Source organism: Embiotoca jacksoni, unplaced genomic scaffold (assembly GCF_022577435.1).
Source record: "Embiotoca jacksoni isolate LCO1_2020_lvr unplaced genomic scaffold, fEmbJac1.0.p SCAF_4, whole genome shotgun sequence".
NCBI lineage: Eukaryota > Metazoa > Chordata > Actinopteri > Embiotocidae > Embiotoca > Embiotoca jacksoni.
In genome coordinates this window covers 7,132,948-7,149,042 of record NW_027185392.1, presented here as the reverse complement: position 1 = coordinate 7,149,042, position 16,095 = coordinate 7,132,948, and the positions used below count along the sequence as shown (strand labels likewise).

The window sequence follows — 16,095 nt, the reverse complement described above, 5'->3', positions numbered from 1 at the left end:
ATGAAAGGGTCATAGTGGTCTAAAGTTCATAATATATAATGGAAAGTTTGGACATTGTGGAGATGAGGAAATAGTTGAGCATGTTGTCATGTTTTGCTAGAACAGTTATTCAGAGAGAAGCCTTAAAAAGAGAGATATCTGTGATATTTAAAATCAACAAAACTAATGAATCGAATTTTCTTAACATCATTTACATTATCATTTGTTTATATTTTTTCATTAGGTTCCTTTTAATTTTGTATTTGTTTACATTTTGTAGTTTGTCTTTATTGTTTTGATTGCATTTCATTATTTGTCCTATAATCCTCACTCCAGAGCAATGAGTGGGAGTAAAGCACCTCACCGTCGTTTTGCCCGCTCTTATAATACCCAGAGAAGAAGAAGAAGAAGAAGAAGAAGAAGAAGAAGAAGTCTGACGTCAGAGGAGCCTCATTGGCTGCTCTGACTGTTGCTATGACATCGCCGCAGCATCTGCAGAAGCATCGGGGGGGAAACTCACACAAACAAAATAGCGTCAATGCCAATGATTAAACGACAGTTTCTAAGCGATTAAATGCCACCAAGATGAAGGTTGGTACCATCGAAGGAGCTGAAAACGTCGTCGTCATTAAACCAGCTTACTAGCTCGTGACTTGCTAACTGTTTCGTTGTTGGTTGTTTTTTTTTTGCCAGCGCGTAAAAACCAAGCTATCGTGTTAGCTAACCTAACGTTAGACACACTAAACAGATATTTTATCTTCTGTAACTTTCGCTCAGGTCATCTAACCATCTACGTTTTTATGTTTTATAGAACAGGTTGTTGTTTTTTTTTCCCCCCAAGGATAAACAAACGTATTCTCCCAAGAATACACATTACAACGTAAATACAACCGAGAACTGGAACTCTTTGGCGAACTAGTTAATGTCTTGAAGAATCACCAGTCTGTCAAAGTGGTTAATTATTCACACAACTACTGTAGGACCGGTTGAACATTCATGTTTAAACATTATATTTTAGTGTTTTTTGGTCAATTTCTTTTACAGCTTACCTAATTGTGTCACTTACAAAGACGTGGGTCTAGGTCACGTGTGTAATCACATATATTTCCCTTTGTATTGTTTTGGGAAAAGCTTTGCTTGACTTTTATTGGACTCCTGTTGCACTTAATAAATATTGTTATATAAGAAATGCTACTACCGCTGTTTGTTCTTGTTGTATACATAGAATTCACTGCTTGACCTTTCAGTGGCTTTGCCTTTAACAGAACATATCTTGTCGTATTATTTCAAAGTGAAAAACTTGTTTCGGCACAAACATTATCAGGCCTTCTGAATGTTGAAGTGGAACTCCACCAATTTAGTATTGCATGTCCATACATTTGGGAAACAAAACAATCAACAAATTAAAAGTCAGAATGGTCAAAAGTGATGCAGGTGTGCTTGTAATGACTCGCTTACAAAAAAATTGAAAACTGCTGGACCCTAAACTTCCCACAAATTGACTTGATACAAATTTTTGAAAGACCTTCTCTCCCTGATAATTCCCACGTCTTTCAAACTCCACACCCCCAAGTTGTAATGCAGACTTTCTCTTTAAAATATGCAGTTGACAAAGCTACTATGGATCCACAGAAGATGATTTAAAAAAAAACTGGTCACTTGCTGAGTAGTACTCTTTATGACTAGAAAAAAAAAATCCACTTTGTCACATAACATTGTTGAAGTGATCCTCAAAAACAGAGAGACGGAAAAATGACTTAAAGACTGATCTTTATGTCCACAGACTGTTTTCATCCTCGCTGACAAAGCTTGGGTGGGTTCCAGCCTGCTTTATCAGTGGCAAAACACCCTCGGTAATTATATCGCTGTTGCAGGGTGAGTAACCTTTGTCATAATCTACCTTCCTTTATTCAAGATCAATATCAGCTGAGTAGCTGGCATTTAAATTGTATTTCTCCTACAGACAGGACAACTCAGTGAAAATATTTGATCGACATGGACACAAGTGTACTGACCTTAACCTGCCAGGGTAAGAGTGAGAACATCATTAGGAGTCCAGTTGTGCCTCAACAAGAGAGTTTGGGTGTTCACGACTCACTGCTCAAAAGTATTTTACAGTCATGTCCTTTCCTCTCTTCTTTCTCCCACCTCTCTTAGGCGCTGTGTGGGGATGGACTGGGATAAAGATGGGGACATCCTTGCAGTCATAGCTGCCAAATCCAGCTCCATCTACCTCTGGGATGCCAGTGTCAATAAGACATCCCAGATAGACGGCAGCATGAGGTACGGCAAGCTTGGTCCATGTTTTCAAAGGGTGCAGTTTTCATAGGGCAAATGACCAGATTACTAAAGAGATACTGAAAATCTTACCACTCTGTCAGCGCGTTCATAATGTTAGCCTACGCTGCTCAAACATTTCTGCTCATTTCTAATACTCATTGTATTATGTTGGTGGTTTCAACAGAGATCAGATGTCCTTCATCTTGTGGTCAAAGACTTGCCCGCTGTTGGCAGTAGGGACAGTGAAAGGAAACCTGTTGATCTACAATCAGCAGACCTCACGCAAGATCCCAGTGCTGGGTAATATACACACAACACAACCGCATATATACTTTTTGACGGTTCGATAGCCTTTACTCGCATCTATTTTTCTGATCGCCCTCCTCTCTCTCTCCACCTCTCCACATTTTTCAGGTAAACACACCAAGAAGATCACCTGTGGGTGCTGGAGTACTCAGAACCTGCTGGCTCTTGGAAGTGAAGACAACACACTGAGCATCAGCAACTCTGAGGGAGACACCATCAGACAGGTGATCACCCTTTGATGATCGCACTTTGCTGAATTGATAGAATTTTTACTTCATGTCCATATTATTGTGGGCTTCATCCAGGTGCACTTAAATAAGTCCAGCAACCACATGCTTTGGTTTCTATGTAACTCATATTACAAGCAGCTGACAGTAAATACTGCGACAGTGGTAGTAGTGTATATGACAGACAGGTAAAAGAAACAAATACAAACTCAGATATTTAAAAAAAAAATTAAAAAAAGACTGATAACGCAGTATCACCAAGTGTAGCGGAAAGAATATGAGAAACAGATGTTGTGAAGGAAAGATCCAGTTAATCTGTCTGGTGTTTTTCCAGACAATGCTTCGTGGTGAACCTACTGAAATCAGATTTTCCGCGATGAAGACGGATGAAAGGTCTGCTCAGGGAGAGAGCACTGTGAGTTGGAACGTGGAAAACAGATCATGGACGTGCAGATGAGTGCACAGTATAAATTCCCAGTTCAAATACAATTTATATACAGTATTTTCATTTGATTTAGGATTTACAATATATGTGATGGCAAATGTTGACTTTAGTGCAATCACTGACCCTTCAGGTAAGCGTGTCTGTGGACAAGAAGATCCTGATGCTTTTCAATGTCAACGACCCTGAAAACCGGATAGAGTTGGCCTTCCAGCCCCACTATGGAAAAATCATGTCCTACCGCTGGTACTGCGCATGTTCACACACACACACACACACACACACACACACACACACACACACACACACACACACACACACACACACACACAACTGAACATCAGCACTTAGTCATGGCTGAGATGTTTGGATTAAAATCTCCCTGTGTTTCTCTCTAGGTACGGTGATGGGTATATACTCATTGGCTTCTCCCATGGATACTTAGTGGTTATTTCCACACACATCAGAGAGATAGGGCAAGAGCTCTATCAGGCCCACAACCATAAAGATAGTCTGACCAGTGTGGCCATCTCATCGTCACTAAACAAAGCAGCTTCTTGTGGGGATAACAGGTACACGCAGGATTTCAAACCAACACCTATTCACACTTTTTTGTTGTTGTAAAGGTCAAAAAATTAAAGTCTTGTTTTCTTTGTTGCAGCATAAAGATCCATGAGCTGTCTGATCTCAAAGATATCAGCAATATAGTTCAACTGGATGATGAGACTAAAGGTCCTTTTTTTTTTCTCCAGTCATACTCATCTTGATAGGCCGGCTTGAATATGACACCCACCGCTCGGTCTTTCCTCTTGCAGGTTTGGACCAGCTGAGCTGGACAGATGACGGACAGCTGTTGGCACTGTCCACACAGAAGGGGACGCTCCATGTCTTCCTGACCAAGCTGCCCATCCTGGGTGACAGCTTTGGTACCCGGCTGGCCTACCTCACCTCCCTGCTGGAGGTCACCATCTCCAACCAGGTGGAAGGGGTGAGGACACAGTTAAAAACAAAAAGAGTGGAACATTAAACTATTTTTCTTAAACAAGACAAACTGATCTCAGACAAGGATTGAAGGAATACAGCTGCACAACAAGGAAGAGTTCTATGAATCTCTTCAATAATAAAGATTATCCTGAGTTGTTGAAAGTGGATGTAGGAAACAACTAAATCCTTTGGTGTGGAATGGGGAAAAAAAATGTCTATGCTTTTTGAGGGTTAATTAATACCAAAGTAATTAAGGCTTGTAGTCATTCTGACAACAAAGATGTTAATTGGAGGATTTATTTTACAAAAAAAAAAAAATCATAATTAAAATAAAGAAATATTGTATATTCGACTGAGCCTGCAGTATTTTTCTTCTGTCAGGGTGAATACAGATGATTCAATATTTAGTCCCTGTCGGTTGCACTGTGCTTTCAGGAGAGTCCTGTTGCCATTAAGGTGGATATAGAGCCCACGTTCATTGCAGTTGGACCGTACCATGTGGCTGTGGGGATGAACAACAGAGCCTGGTTCTACGCCCTGGTAGACCACGAACCTGGTGCGTCCGTGTTAACCACTGAAGCAATATTATTGGTCGAATTAATTGAGTCACATATTAATTAGTAAATGTGTGCACTTGTTTATGACTGAAATGTTTTTGTGTCACTCAGGTTTTAACAAGCTGAAGGACATTGAGTATTTGGGGACAATAGCCAACATGTGCCTCAACTCAGACTACGCAGCAGCGCTGTTTGAGGGAAAAGTGCAGCTGCACATGGTTAGTAATCCAGCGTTTGTGTGTTATTTCTCTTTTTATTGATCAATGACACACAGAATAGGCTTCACCATTAATTGTTTATTTATAATTTATTTATTGCACGAATAAACTATAGGTCTGTATGCTGTGCTTTAGATTGAAAGTAAAGACCAGGAGGAGAAGAAGCAGATGAAGCTTTTTCCAGACGACGACAGAAAAGGTCGGATCCGTTGTCACGCCCTCACCGCTGACTTCCTCTACTATGGCACTGATGTAAGGCTCAACACATTCCCATCTCAGGCAGTTACACCGGGGAACAGGGAATGGAAGTCAGTTGTTATAATTTCTGAATCATACATTCCTGTATTTGTTCTGAACACAACCATATTTAATTGTCTTTATCATCTTAAGATCAGGAAGTACTGATTTTGAGTTGTCAATCACTTTCTTCTCCCTTTAGTTCTTAAAAACAGGGAAAATTGTGAGTTTTTGGTTTTAAATGTATCCCTTCTAACATCGCGTCCATATTTTGGTCCTCTTCACCATCTCTCCCAGTGGTTTTTCTTTTTTTCCTTTCATGTGGCGATGCACCTCTAGGCGAATGCTAACGGAAGCTGTAATCTCTTTTTCTCAGTCAGGGAATGTGGTGTGTGTCTTGGTGGAGGACTGGGAGACAGTGAGCAGCTACAGTCACTCAGTCGGTGTGAGGAAAGTGTTCCCCGACCTAAATGGCACGCGGCTGGTGTTCATTGACGACAAGAACGGTGGCTTCCTGTTCTCCCCTGCAAACGTCAGTTCACTTTTATTTCACTCTTCTCTGCATGCATACGGCTAAACGCAGAGTACTTATACAGAGTGTGCCCTGACGGTCTTTGTGCTTGTGATTCAGGATACAGTTGTGAAATATCACGATGCGTTCATTTGTATGTGTGTGTGTGTCCAATCCAGGCAACAGCCTCCTGCTTTGAACTCCCCAACTTCTCTCCGACCATCACAGGAGTGCTGTGGGACAACTGGCACGCAGACAGAGGGGTGTTTGTTGCTTATGATGATGACAAGGTCTACACCTACGCCTTGCATAAAACGACCATATATGGTAGGGAGATACCGCATACGATCAGTGATAGGACGACCACGCCAGTGCCACTTTTACCTGCTTCTATGTATTTAACGGCAAAAGTTTAGAGTGTACTGGGTCTTATTTTTTTCTCCCTCCTTGTACTGACTTGTAAAAAGAATTTTAATTTGCAGGTTTTTAAAAGTAAAAATATCTTGACTGTAGTGCACTTGAAATCCTGCGATAACAGAGATAACAGGCGCCGTCCTTAAAATTACGGGTCCAAACAGCATAGCTGTGCGGAACCCTCTTGTTTTTGTTCCCGTTATAATTCTGCCTCTTCTTATTTTTCTCTGCTAAAAGTAATTATGCAGCAAAACCCATACGTTGAAAATGTACCAAATGTGGCATGTAGGTTGAAAATTTCTCCCACTACTCAGGGACAAACAATCACACTAATTGAATCAAATAGTGGCGCTGTAATAATCAACTATACATTTATGCAATTATCTTGAAAACGGCTTGGGCTAGAATCAAAATTCTTTCACTATTCGAATCTGTGAATGTGTCTGAATCTAGGATCCAATACTTTTCTGCTTTAAAAATGTCAGCTTTTGCGACTTTTAAAAATTCTTCTCTAAAACCTACTTTTGCGGCCTCATCCTGGACCGTTGGGCTAATCGTCCCGAAACTTTGGCACGATCATCTTTGGACTTTCCTTATCTAGAGTTTTTAAAAGATTAAATCAAAATTGCCTTAACCAAATGTAACCAAACTATGTGGACATATTAAAATGTTCGTTTTAAGCTTCGTTGAGCAGTCTCAATATGTTTTGAGCCCAGGGAGCGCTACAAATACAAAAAGTTTATATCTCATCAGCCACTACACAGATTTGTACGACATTTGGGTCACACGATCTAGAGTCATGTCTCAGTTGATGCCTAAAATTTGGCAATGATTGTTTAAGTGGGCGACGTTTATAATAAATCAAATTTCTTTGCCATTTCACATTTTAAACTTCAAAAAATTACAATCAATCATCTGTACATCCTACAGAGCTGAAATTCTTTCAGGACATCCTCTGCATTGTGACAAAACTTTAGCTCACTGCAACCTATGGTCAATTCTATATTCTTCAAAACATGCTAAATTAACATTAACATTAACATTAATTCACAAAGACATTCTTTGGATACTAGGCATCAAATGTTTTCAAATGAGTTAAGTTTGGTCGAACGGTGAACCCTCTGTGATATTAAATATCTTCCTGTAATGTGTACTGCATGCACAACATAATCCCCAAAATATGTAAATCTATTCAGAATTTTATTACCAACATCTTGGCTTTTAGAAGTGTTTTAAGTGTGGACAACAAAAATACCTCCAGTTTTGAAGTTTCCCCCAAATTTCATCAAAATCCATCTGTTATCGATGAGCAATTTAGAGTCACAGACCCCCAAACCAGTTGAGGTTCTAACCAAGCCCCAGGCGGGACACCAACCCTTCACATCTCTGCTGAGAGGCAACAGTGGTAACTACTGCACCACCACTCTGCTTGCACCCCATCCATTGCCCCTCAAAGCTGTATTTACAGTTTCAAATCTCCGGCCATTTCACATTCCACACTTCAATAAATGAACGCTGTGGCCTACAGAGCTGAATCTTTCTTCTCTGAAGACCTGATCTTCAAAGGTTCGGATCCACTTGTGAACAAGTACAGCCGGTCAACAACGTTTCAATGTGTTTCTTTCATGTGCTTCTTTGTCTTGTACTGCTCGCCCTTTGCTTGGACCCACGATCATTGCCGCTTGCAGCTATATTTTAATTTCCTTCTCTGTTGCTCTGCTCAGGCCCACAGGTGGTGTTGGCGGGGAGCACTCCTCTCCTCTTTTCCCAGAAGCCTTTGCTCCTGTACAACGGTGAGCTGACTTGTCAGACGGCGAGCGGGAAGACCAGTGACGTGGCTTTGAGCACACACTCGTTCCTGAAGCGCTCGAGTGGCACAACGACAGACTCGCTCAGCGAGCAGCTCTCCCAGGCTCTCATGCTGAAAAGGTCAGCCGGGCTGCGAGTACTGCATGATGTGTCCATCTGACGGAAAAGTGTTTGAAGACCTACAGTTTATCTCAGTTCTTTGACATGTTTTATATGTTTGCCAGTTTGTGAGGAGTACATTTGCTTCTCAGACCCTACAGTCTATTTTATTACATGCTGCTGAGATACAGTTTTACTTACGGCCACACTGAGCTGTCAGACAGTCGTGCTTGTAAAACAATTTTAACTGTCACATAATCTCAAGGTTTGCAACAGGAAAAGGTGATTAGTGTTCTTCATTGGGATGCTTTTAAAGGAACTGTCTTCCCTTTTAAATTATTTACTTCTTCTGCACTGTACAGAAAGCTTTTTTTTGTTTGTGGTGTACTCCTCCAATTCCTCTTACACAACACTTTTAGATTTTCAGTTTTGATTTGTCACTAAAATGTGGTACTCTTCATACAGAAGCACATTTACAAAATGATCACATCATTCCAGTTTTCAAGCAGTGAAACACAACATTGGTGGACGCAAGGAGAAGGATGTGGGATGTCAAAGTCATGTGATCTTCCTGTCCAGGTTCCACGAGGCTTTGGATCTCTGCAAGTCTGCAGGCTGCGGCACAGACTGGGCAGAGTTAGGCAAAGCTTGTCTGATCCACATGGAGGTTGAGCTCGCCATCCAGGTGTACTGCATGAGTGGCAACGTGGGCATGGTTCTGTCACTGCAGAGCATCCAGGTACATAATAGTTAGTGTGTCGCACTACTCTGCACTCGCAATACATCTCTGTTCTGACAAATTTGACAAAACACTCCTCCGCTCTCTCTCAGTCTCTTTTTGTCTCTCACTCCTTCCAGGGTATAGAAGACGTGAATTTACTGGCAGGACATTTGTCCATGTTTCTGGATGACTACAACCTGGCCCAAGACCTTTATCTGTCCTCAAGCCAACCAATCGCTGCCCTGGAGGTGTTTTTGTGTTCACGTGTGAAAGACCAGTATCACCCGTAGTCAAATGTGTTTAGTTATTTATTGCCATTGAACGTATGAGGTGCAAAATTAACGGTAACGCTCACGTTGTTAATGTAGTTGTGTGTGTGTGTGTGTGTGTGTGTGTGTGTGTGTGTGTGTGTGTGTGTGTGTGTGTGTGTGTGTTAGATGAGAAGAGATCTGTTGCACTGGGACAGCGCTCTTATGTTGGCCAAGAGACTGGCAGAAGACCAGATTCCCTTTATATCCAAAGAATATGCTGTCCATCTGGAGTTTATGTGAGTGTATGTTCACTTCATTTATACCATTCGGTACTCTGATGTGTGTACACTGTCACTGAACCTCTCTCTTTCTCTTTGTAGCGGAGACTACGTTAATGCATTGGCACACTATGAAAAAGGCATGACCCACAATAATATAGTAAGTGCAGTCCCCTGTTTTAGCTGTTTCACTCGACACTTACATTTTTTTCCCCCTTTATGAAATACGTGACTTCAGCAGATGTTTACGTCACATACAGCGAGGTTTTCGTCTTTATTGAGGGTCCAAACAGCAAACTTTATTGTTTGTATACCATTTCTTGTTCTTCTGCAGTAAAAGCGGACTCAGCGGGTTGGTAATCGCCCCCATTATTAAGGCTCCAAAACAGGAGGTACGGCACCCACAGGCGGTGCTGTGATAATCAACTTTGTGTTTTGGCTTATATCTCAAGAACCCAGTGGAGTAGAATAATCGATCTCTGATAGCATCTGGCAGCTTTGCTCCGATAGCTGGACCAATCGTTATGAAACTTCACCCTGATCAGCTGATCTTATGTCGTTGAGGACATTTCAATATGTCGATCTGTTCTGATTTGAAAGATTCTTCTTCTGAAAAGGTCCTCCCTACTGTTTATTGTTCTTCCACTCCGTTTATATTTGCAAAGAACACTTAAGAGGCAGATATAAGGCTCAAGTCCTTTCCGATTCCTTCTCTGTATTTGCTTTTGGCACAAAGTGGCAGCAAATACATTCGGGCTTCCAGACGGAGGCAACGATAATGAAATCATCTTAACTCATCTTATTTCAGCGCGTCTCATTCTTCCCCCTCTTTGTGCAGTTCCAGGAGCACGACGAGGCGTGTCAGGCAGGCGTAGCCAGGATGTCCATCAGGATGGGCGACATCAGGAGAGGAGCCGCTCAGGCTATTCAGCACCCAAGCAGAGTGCTGAAGAAGGAGTGTGGAGCAATACTGGAGAGCATGAAGGTAGAGAGGAACGCTGCATCGCTGTCTTCCTGCTGAATATGGTGTTTGGTTTAATTCCCATGTTACTGACAGCAGTCGATTTGTTTACTGATGAGCTTGTGTGTCTTTTTAAGTGTGTGTCTCCTGTGTAGTGTTGTATCTGAACGCCAGCTGATGTTTTTACGCTTTTGCGCTCTTGTTCATATCTTCACGTGTTTTTTTCTTTTTTTTTTCTTTCCTACAGCAATTCTCTGAAGCCGCTCAGCTCTATGAAAAAGGCCAGTATTATGACAAGGCCGCGTCGGTCTACATCCGCTGCAAGAACTGGTGAGACAAATATCAACACGCACCGACACCAAGACCTCGTTCTTGTTTTCTCTCCCGCTGACGTCATTCTGCTTTACGTGACTCTGTTTCCAGGGCGAAGGTGGGAGAGTTGCTCCCACACGTCTCCGCTCCCAAGATCCACCTGCAGTATGCAAAGGCCAAGGAGGCGGACGGCAAGTAGGTTGTTCGATTCTTTACGTGTGTCGATCTGCACACGAGTCAGTCACTGAGAGTGAATCTGATTTCATCTTTCTCCAGGTACAAGGACGCAGCTCAGGCCTACGAGAGTGCGAAAGACTGGGACAACGTGATCCGCGTGCTGCTGGACCACCTGAACAATCCCGAGGACGCTGTCCGCATCGTCAGGGAGACACAGAGCATCGACGGAGCGAAGATGGTTGCCAGGTGGGACGAGCAAGACGGCAGATGGGTTCACACAACCAGAAGAACGCTTTCTGTCATCCTGTCACCGTTTCTTAAATCGAACCCATAAGTCTCACATTTCTAACATTGAGCCATAACTTATTGATTATTTGGATATCTGTCTGTATTTGCTCACTTAGTCTCCACGTGAACTTGTTATACTTCCAAATAATCCAAAGGGGATGCTTGATAAGATTCAAACCTGGTCAGTTTTGACACTCTTTCTTTTTCAATATGCCACGTTGGTTTTCACCCACTGGAAGTTTATTACAATACAAACAAAGAGCTTCCTTTGATATTGTCATCACCTACAAACAGAAAAGTACACATCAACACATTACCTCATCTTCATCATCGTCTGTTGACCTCACCACACTTAATTCAACATACAGAGTGCTATTGCAGATTCACAGAGTCGATCAAAACAAATACTTTATAAGGCTCCAACTGCTGAGTATTTATCCTGTCGATTCATTACCGAATCATCATTCAGGCTGTAAAATCTCAGTGAAGGCGTTGAAGTGCTTGTTTTGTCTGACCAACAGTCCAAATATTAGCGTCATAAAAACATCCCTCTGATAGAAAAGCCAGAACCTGCATAAGTTGAGCATTTTTGATTGGTAAATGCCTTAAAGATGAATCGATAGTAAAGGCAGCGGCTGTTTTTCTCATTTGTATAATATACCTTCAACACCCCCTAGGTTCTTCCTGCGGTTGAACGATTATGGTTCAGCCATCCACTTCCTGGTTCTGTCTCAGTGCAACGATGAAGCCTTCCAGCTGGCACAGCAGCACGGACAGATGGCGGTCTACGCCGACATCATCGGTCAGTCCCACCGTGTGTGAATGTGTGCGTCCAGAGCGCAGAGATAGTTTACAACGTGAAACTAATCTCCGACTGGGATTGAACTTTAGTATTTGTGCACTATTCGCCAGCGGCCCGAGTTGTAATCCCAGTGAAGCGGCCCGTCAGTTTATTATCAACTGCGTGCGATCTGATGGCTCGTGGTGTTTGTGTCCGTCAAGGCTCCGAGGCGACGCAGGAGGACTACCAGAGCATCGCGCTCTACTTTGAGGGAGAGAAGAAACACCTGCAGGCCGGCAAGTTCTTCCAGAAGTGTGGGCAGTACAGCAGAGTAAGAGACATGACTTCATTTATTTACTCGTACACTTACTTTTCAAGGACCTCAATCATTCGTACGTTTTTCTTTTCTTTTTTTTTTTTCCTTTCTGTCCACCTCTCAGGCCCTGAAGCATTTCCTCAAATGTCCCAACACCGACGACAACCTGGCAATTGAGATGGCCATCGAGACGGTGAGAGCTGCGTGTGTGTCGGGCTGAGCGTGTCAGTGCAAAACCAGCCGGACATTCAACTGAGTGTGTGTTCTTGATTGTGTGTGTGTGTGTGTGCGTGTGCGTGTGTGTGTGTGTGCGTGCGTGCGTGCGTGTGTGTGTGTGTTCCAGGTGGGCCAGGCCAAAGACAGCTCTCTGACCAATCAGCTGATAGATTACCTGATGGGAGAGAGTGACGGTATGCCCAAGGTAATCGACACACTGGATCACCGGAGTCTTCTGCTTCGGGTTTCGCTTCGGCTGCACGATTTAGTTTTGATATTTCCGGTATTAAATCTGCGTAAAACGTAAACGCAAACAGAATGCAACGATTTGCGAATGACATAAACCAATATTAGCTTCGCAACATTTTTTTTAATTTTTTTTTGTAAATAAACCTGCTGTTGGGTGGTTTGTTGACATTTCTCTCGTTCTTCCAGGATGCGAAGTACCTGTTCCGCCTGTATATGGCCCTGCAGCAGTACAGGGAGGCTGCACGCACCGCCATCATCATCGCCAGAGAAGAGCAGTGTGCAGGTACGAGCGTACACCATTAGTACCCGCGCACCAGTAACAGCACCATGAAACACGACACAACCGTGATCATCAATCCTGCGACGTTTCTCGCCTGTTCCCGCCGCAGGGAACTACCGCAACGCCCACGACGTGCTGTTCAGCATGTACACAGAGCTCCAGGCTCAGAAGATTAAAATCCCCGCCGAGATGGCCACCAACCTGATGATCCTCCACTCCTACCTGCTGGTCAAGGTCAGAACAGCTGAAATGCGTCACGCAGCTGCTCGGGATGTTCACTGTCTGGAGTTTTTTCCCCGAATCCTTTTCTGGGGCGGTTTATGCCAACGAACAGCGGGGAGATGAAAGACGACGGGAAGCGGGAGGGAAGCTGTCGGGACGTGAGGCGGACGCTGCCGCTTCGTGTTCGGCCCTTTAAGGCTCAACAGAAATAGTCGGTCAGACCAGTCGCTGCGATCATGTCGGAAATCGAGAACCGTGTCGGAATTTTCTCTCGAGCTTCATTCTTCACGCAACTGTCAGGGCAACACTTTGAAGCACAGCTAATGACGTACCGTCAGAATTAATGTGTCGGAGGACGGGAGATACTTCAGTCTCTCAACCACACAGAGCAGCGCCTGCAAGCATGCGAAACCCTTTTGAAGATTCTGTATTTCTGCAGAAATAAGACCTCGGACGTCATCGTTTTTTTTTTTTTGTTTTTTTTTTAAGAATTCAAGAGAACTCTATCGAACAAATAGTTATTTGTTATTAATATTGTATGAAAATGTGACGATGATATTTCTGCAGAAATATTCTAAAAAGGTTTCTAGACTTTCAGGCAGCGGTGTAAGTCTGTTTCTTCCTTTTTTTCTGACTTTGTCATTGATATATATTCTATGTAGCTCCACGTAAAGAGAGGAGACCACCTCAAAGGAGCTCGCATGCTCATCCGTGTCAGCAACAACATCAGCAAGTTTCCTGCCCGTGAGTCAAACAACATCGAAATCAACCTGAATTTATTTTTCATTTTTAAAACTTGTCCAAAACAAGTCTCACCTGTGTGTGTGTGCGTGTGTGTGCGTGTGTGTGTGTGTGTGCGTGTGCGTGTGTGTGTGTGTGCGTGTGTGCGTGCGTAGATGTTGTTCCCATTCTCACGTCGGCAGTAATCGAATGTCACCGTGCCGGACTGAAGAACTCAGCCTTCAGCTTTGCTGCCATGTTGATGAGACCGGAGTACCGAAACGAGATCGACCCAAAGTACAGGAAGAAGATCGAGGCTATGGTTCGGTGAGTGACGACGACGTTCGGAACTTTACACTTCAGCCCCTTTGCTCCTTTCCCACGTCACGCTGGCCTCGGCCCTCCCGCCTCGCGCGTCCCGAGTCTCGCCTCCTCTCTGAATCTGCGTTTTTTTTTTTACCGCGTTCCCGTCTGCGCCTCCAGACGTCCCGATACATCGGAGCTGGAGGAGGAAACGACTCCGTGTCCCTTCTGTGGCTCCCAGCTGCCACAGAACGAACTGCTGTGCATTTCCTGCAAGAACAACCTGCCCTACTGCGTTGCCACGGTACGAGCACGTGATCACGCTCGCCCCGTTTGAAGGTCGATTCCTCTCCACCGGCGCTTCTTTCGTTTGATCTTTTTACGCCATTGTTTTTCCCTCAGGGTCGTCATATGCTGACAGAAGACTGGTCCATCTGCCCTCACTGTGAATTTCCTGCTCTCTACTCGCAGTTTATTCTGTAAGTGCCTCACCTGCATGTAAAGACATACACCAGCTGCATTTGAATGGAGTTAAGACGCAGATTCTCTTTGAAGTCCAGTAGCTGTTGTTTTAACATAATTCTTATGAAATAGGGCACTGCAAAACTTTTGAACCTCGACCATTACTTTTGTGTATCAGGAGGACTTGTTTATCAAAAGAACAAGAATTTTAAACGTCAGTGTTTACGAAACACAAATACACTTTTCTTACCTTCCACAAAGGCCGAATACACGTGTAAATGTACATTATTTATATTGCATTTATATATTTATTTATATTTATATCTGATTGCAGTATTATTGCGAGTCTGACAGAAAATTGTCATTTCCACAGATTAAACACACGCAATAATAAAGTGTTTACCATTACCGTTGTTTCAGGCTGCTGGAGACTGAGACGGCGTGTCCCATGTGTTCGGAGACTCTGAGTGTCAAACAGGTGAAGAAGATCCCCGACTGTTCCAAATACCTGAAGATGGCTGAAGTAGATCAGTGAAGAGGAACATAAGGTTGACCTTCAACCACAGGACCAAATAAAAATATATATTTAGATTAAAAAAAAAAAAAGTCAATTTAGGTGACGCCCAAGTGATAAAAAAAACCTTTGTAACATTATTATATTGTTACTTTTTACATGGCGCCCCCTAAAGGTCACAGCGGGGGATTTTTCTTTCTTTCTTTTTTTTCTGGGCTACCTCTGCGTTCCCTCTGAACCTGCAGTGCTTCTGTGACAGATGTTTCAACACACCACAGTAACGTCAGTAAACTTTACATCCATTATAAACAATCCATAAACACGTGTAATCTCAACAGCCGAATCCCTGCTGGGTGATCCAATGGCTGCAGTCATGATCACAGCTGCAGTCTGTCGCCGTCAACCAGCTCCTCTAGTTTTCTTGTCAAACTGCAGTTGTACCCGAGCAGCCACAGCCGAGGGTGTTTACCGAATCGTACAACAGCTCGGCTCTGAATGAGAGGACGTGCAAACGGTACTGAACGCAAAAGCAGTCCAGAAAAAAAAAAAAAAAAAATCCCCACAATGCCTCAGTAGGCTGCGTACTTTTGACAATATTCTGTATTTATATTTGTAAAAATGCAATTTTTTTTTTTTTTTATAGCCGTCATGTGAATTTGTAATAAAACTTGTAAATTACTGTTACTATTTTCTCCTCATTAACAGATCATATTTTCCTGATTCTGTCTACAAAGGGTAAAAAAAAAAAAAAAAGGCTCGTTAAAAGAGTTGTTAAAAAAAAAGAAAAGAAAAAGAAAACGTTAAAATTGGTGTAATTTTGATTGTCTACATTTTCAGGTTATCAGCTGTTTCCTCTCCTGGTTTCTGTCCTGTAAAACTTTGCTGACCTTCCTTTAGAAAGTTTGTTCACTCTGAACATTTCATTTGTTTCGAGAAAGTTTGCCCTCGATTCCAAACATCCGAGACTCATTTTGGTTTCTG

At 42.9% G+C, this 16,095-nt stretch overlaps 1 protein-coding gene across 2 annotated transcripts; it reads left to right on the top strand.

The window, feature by feature from the left end:
- Positions 1–474: 474 nt before the first annotated feature.
- On the top strand, positions 475–15,798 carry wdr19 (WD repeat domain 19). 2 transcript variants are annotated; one of them, XM_069166803.1, is made up of 36 exons: positions 475–570; positions 1,763–1,854; positions 1,943–2,008; positions 2,137–2,262; positions 2,444–2,559; positions 2,674–2,789; positions 3,127–3,207; positions 3,368–3,480; positions 3,633–3,806; positions 3,896–3,966; positions 4,050–4,222; positions 4,654–4,774; positions 4,887–4,993; positions 5,129–5,245; positions 5,607–5,762; positions 5,921–6,068; positions 7,880–8,084; positions 8,643–8,802; positions 8,922–9,032; positions 9,222–9,331; positions 9,416–9,473; positions 10,152–10,298; positions 10,522–10,604; positions 10,698–10,781; positions 10,863–11,009; positions 11,729–11,853; positions 12,054–12,163; positions 12,273–12,341; positions 12,492–12,569; positions 12,800–12,896; positions 13,003–13,127; positions 13,778–13,859; positions 14,012–14,162; positions 14,319–14,442; positions 14,541–14,617; positions 15,021–15,798. In XM_069166803.1, exons 1-36 carry the CDS (start codon positions 565–567, stop codon positions 15,133–15,135), a joined length of 4,041 nt encoding a protein of 1,346 aa, XP_069022904.1. In that variant the 5' UTR covers positions 475–564; the 3' UTR covers positions 15,136–15,798. The 2 variants fall into 2 exon arrangements, 1 of the variants encoding a protein (XP_069022904.1); XR_011179114.1 differs by lacking the exon at positions 14,319–14,442 and having other exon boundaries at positions 15,021–15,111.
- The last annotated feature ends 297 nt before the right edge of the window (positions 15,799–16,095 follow it).